General features: G+C 40.2%; 1 protein-coding gene across 1 annotated transcript; it reads right to left on the bottom strand.

Moving 5' to 3' along the window:
• Positions 1-245: 245 nt before the first annotated feature.
• On the bottom strand, positions 246-1,178 carry LOC103112842 (olfactory receptor 2A5-like). The gene has a single exon (XM_007522328.1). The coding sequence runs from the start codon at positions 1,176-1,178 to the stop codon at positions 246-248; it is 933 nt and encodes a 310-aa protein (XP_007522390.1).
• Between the last annotated feature and the right edge of the window lie 1,927 nt (positions 1,179-3,105).

Genomic DNA, 3,105 nt, shown 5'->3' with positions numbered 1-3,105 from the left:
CCAACTCCCTACATTGTGCTTTTCTGATGTAATATAGCCTTCCTGTCAGATTTCATGGTTTTCATCAGTCAATTTGTTTTTTGTTATTTTCCTTACTGAGGAAAGATGCTTCTGTGAATTCCCATTCCACCACATGGTGATGTTAACTGTGATATTTTTTCCCCTCAAATTATACTTCTGTGAAATCTTCTTAGAAACTCATGATTTAAACAGGAAAATCAACGGAATCAAATTCCTTCCCTGCCTCAGATTGTCCTCTGCTGCTGCAATACTTTGCACAAGGCAGCTTTCACTTGAGCATTCCTTAAGCTGTAGATGAGGGGGTTGAGCAGTGGGTTTAAGAGGGTATAGAACAGAGAAAGGATTTTCTGCTGCTCTGCCTGGTGACCACTGTCTGGGATACAGTAAACCATCATGGCGATGCCAAAGTATAGTCCAACTACACAGAAGTGGGAGGAACACGTGGAAAAGGCCTTCCTCTGGCCCTCCCCTGACTGGATCTTCAAGATGGCCCAGAGGATGCGTATGTAGGAGACCAGCATCAGAGAAAGGGGTCCAACAATCACAAACGTACCAGAGGCGAAAACAAACATCTGGTTAATTCTTGTGTCCCCACAGGAACTTTTGAGAACAGCTAAGATTTCACAGAATATGTGATTCACCTCCTGAAGCCCACAGTAGGGCAACTTTAGAAAAAGTATAAGATGCGTTAGTGTAAGAGAAATTGCACATGTCCAGGAAGCAACGGCCAGGACTGTGCACACTCTCCAGTTCATGATGACAGTGTACTGAAGAGGGTGGCAGATGGCCACATACCTGTCATATGACATCACCACCAGGATCATGCACTCTACTGCAGCAAAAGTCAAAAACAAAATCATCTGCGTGACACACGAGAAAAAAGAGATTGTTTTTTTGTGTTTCACAAAGTTTTCCAATATGTTGGGTAGATTTCCAGAAGCATAGCAGACATCAATGACAGCCAAATGAGCAAGGAAATAGTACATGGGGGTATGTAGTCTGGTGTCTAGCCAAATGAGTCCCAGGATTATGCCATTTGCCAACAGGTTGGAGATGTATAAGGTCAAAAAAATACAGAAGAGAAGCACTTCTATCTCTGTCCTGAGATGGAATCCCACTAGGATGAATTCTGGAGGCCATGATTGGTTTCCTTCCATCTTTTAATCCCAGTTTTTCTTGTTCTTATTTATTTATTTTTTGACTAAAGTATGTTGGTAAGGTTAGAGCTGGAGGTCAACGAGAGTTAGAGTTACATTCTGCAAAAGCTTGCATGGTCACCCCTAATCGACTGAGTTCTGCCTCACCAATTTATTATTTTTTTTGTACATATATGTGCATTGTAAAACACTGAAAATCTTGCAAAATATTTGGTGGATTGGCAATATTTGATTACACTTACAAGAAAGAGCATTGTCTAAAAATATAAGAATTAAGATGAAGGTGTGCAATGAATACATATATTACATGCAGAATAAAATATTCACAAATATAGTAGGAATTTACCAGATCCAGGGGGTCAGACTTTTTCATCTAGATAGTGGGACACAGAGAGAGGAACACAAAGAGAAGAAGAGACAGATGAAAACAGATGAAAACTTCCTGCAGTGCCATTAACACTCTATGAGGTGCCTGGGTCTGGGTCTGGGGGGCCCACACGGAACATAACCACTGGATGAACTATTTCTCCAGCCTGGTATATGCAAACATAGACTGTGCTTAGCACCATTCACAGTGAATACAGTTGAAAGCATAATGTATATATATATATATGAATCATAATTCACAATCTTGTGAAATTTTGATGCTCTGATTTCATGACTCCCTTCTATAGCTATAGTGGTCAATTCAATAGTTAACTACAACTTCTTAAAATGTAGCTCTATATTAACAATCAATATGAGTTGTTACAAAACATTTAAAAAATAGTAATTTTATTTATTTATTCCCTTTTGTTGCCCTTGTTGTTTTATTGTTGTAGTTATTATTGTTGTCGTTGTTGGATAGGACAGAGAAATGGAGACAGGGGGAGAAAAAGAGAGACACTTGCAGACCTGCTTCACCGCCTGTGAAGCAACTCCCCTGCAGATGGGGAGCCTGGGCTCAACCAGGATCATTATGCTGGTCCTCGCGCTTCACACCACGTGCGCTTAATCCACTGTGCTACCTCCTGACTCTTCTTACATAACATGAGGGAGAGATGCTCTGGATTTAAGAAGCAGTAATTAGTGACTGCTAGCATCAGCTTGGGAGTTAAAAAGCAAAGCATATTTCTGGTAGCAAGAAACCACTCTGGGTGTTGAACCCAGGAACTGAGAGGCAACAGGATATCGAACTATCTACAATGACTTAATAATGTTTAAGGGAGTAATCTGGCTGAATATAAAGCCTTCTGATAGGCTCATGATTCCACAACCAGCTAGAAAAATAAATCCCAGCTAACTTTCAGAGGCATGGAAAAGGATTAGCTACTTCAGCAAGTCACTCTCAGGATCTAGCTAAAACAACAACAGCTGGTGTATTGCACCAAAGTAAAAGACTCTGGGGTGTGTGTGTGGGTGGAGAGAATCCAGGTCCCAAAAGGATGACAGAGGACCTAGTGGGGGTTGTATTTGTATATGGAAAACTAGGAAACGTTATGTATGTACGATCTATTGTATTTACTGTCGAATGTAAAACATTAATTCTCCAATAAAGAAATTAAAAAAAAACAATAACAGCAACAACTGTAAAAAAAATCACCTAAAAATAGCCAATTTCAGCTCTGACAGAAGTAACTAAATTAGCTACATGTGGGTGCAGACAAACACTGTTAGTGGTTGGAAAAGGAATGATGGAGAGCCTCTCAAGATTACAAAGACCTGGTTAGTGGCAACTAGTGCCATTTCAGTATTTAACAAAACAGAGTGATGGTCAGAGGAAGAAAGGCAGGGAATGACTGGGTCCTTAAAATGTGAACTCAAGAGTTTCAATATAGTGAGAGAGTGATCAAAGTACTACTCAGTCATTTGCAGCTCTGGGGATCAAGACCAGAGTCTTCAGTTTGCAAATATATTACCTGCCTATTATGCCACTTCCATAGCAAAA

This window comes from Erinaceus europaeus, chromosome 8 (genome assembly GCF_950295315.1).
Source record: "Erinaceus europaeus chromosome 8, mEriEur2.1, whole genome shotgun sequence".
NCBI classification, from domain to species: Eukaryota; Metazoa; Chordata; class Mammalia; order Eulipotyphla; family Erinaceidae; genus Erinaceus; species Erinaceus europaeus.
The sequence above is the reverse complement of the archived record's forward strand: the minus strand, read 5'-3'. Positions and strand labels throughout refer to the sequence as shown.

What these genes read in the sequence shown, in the direction of transcription:
- LOC103112842 (XM_007522328.1), bottom strand. Translation starts at nt 1,178, where the DNA reads ATGGAAGGAAACCAATCATGGCCTCCAGAATTCATCCTAGTGGGATTC.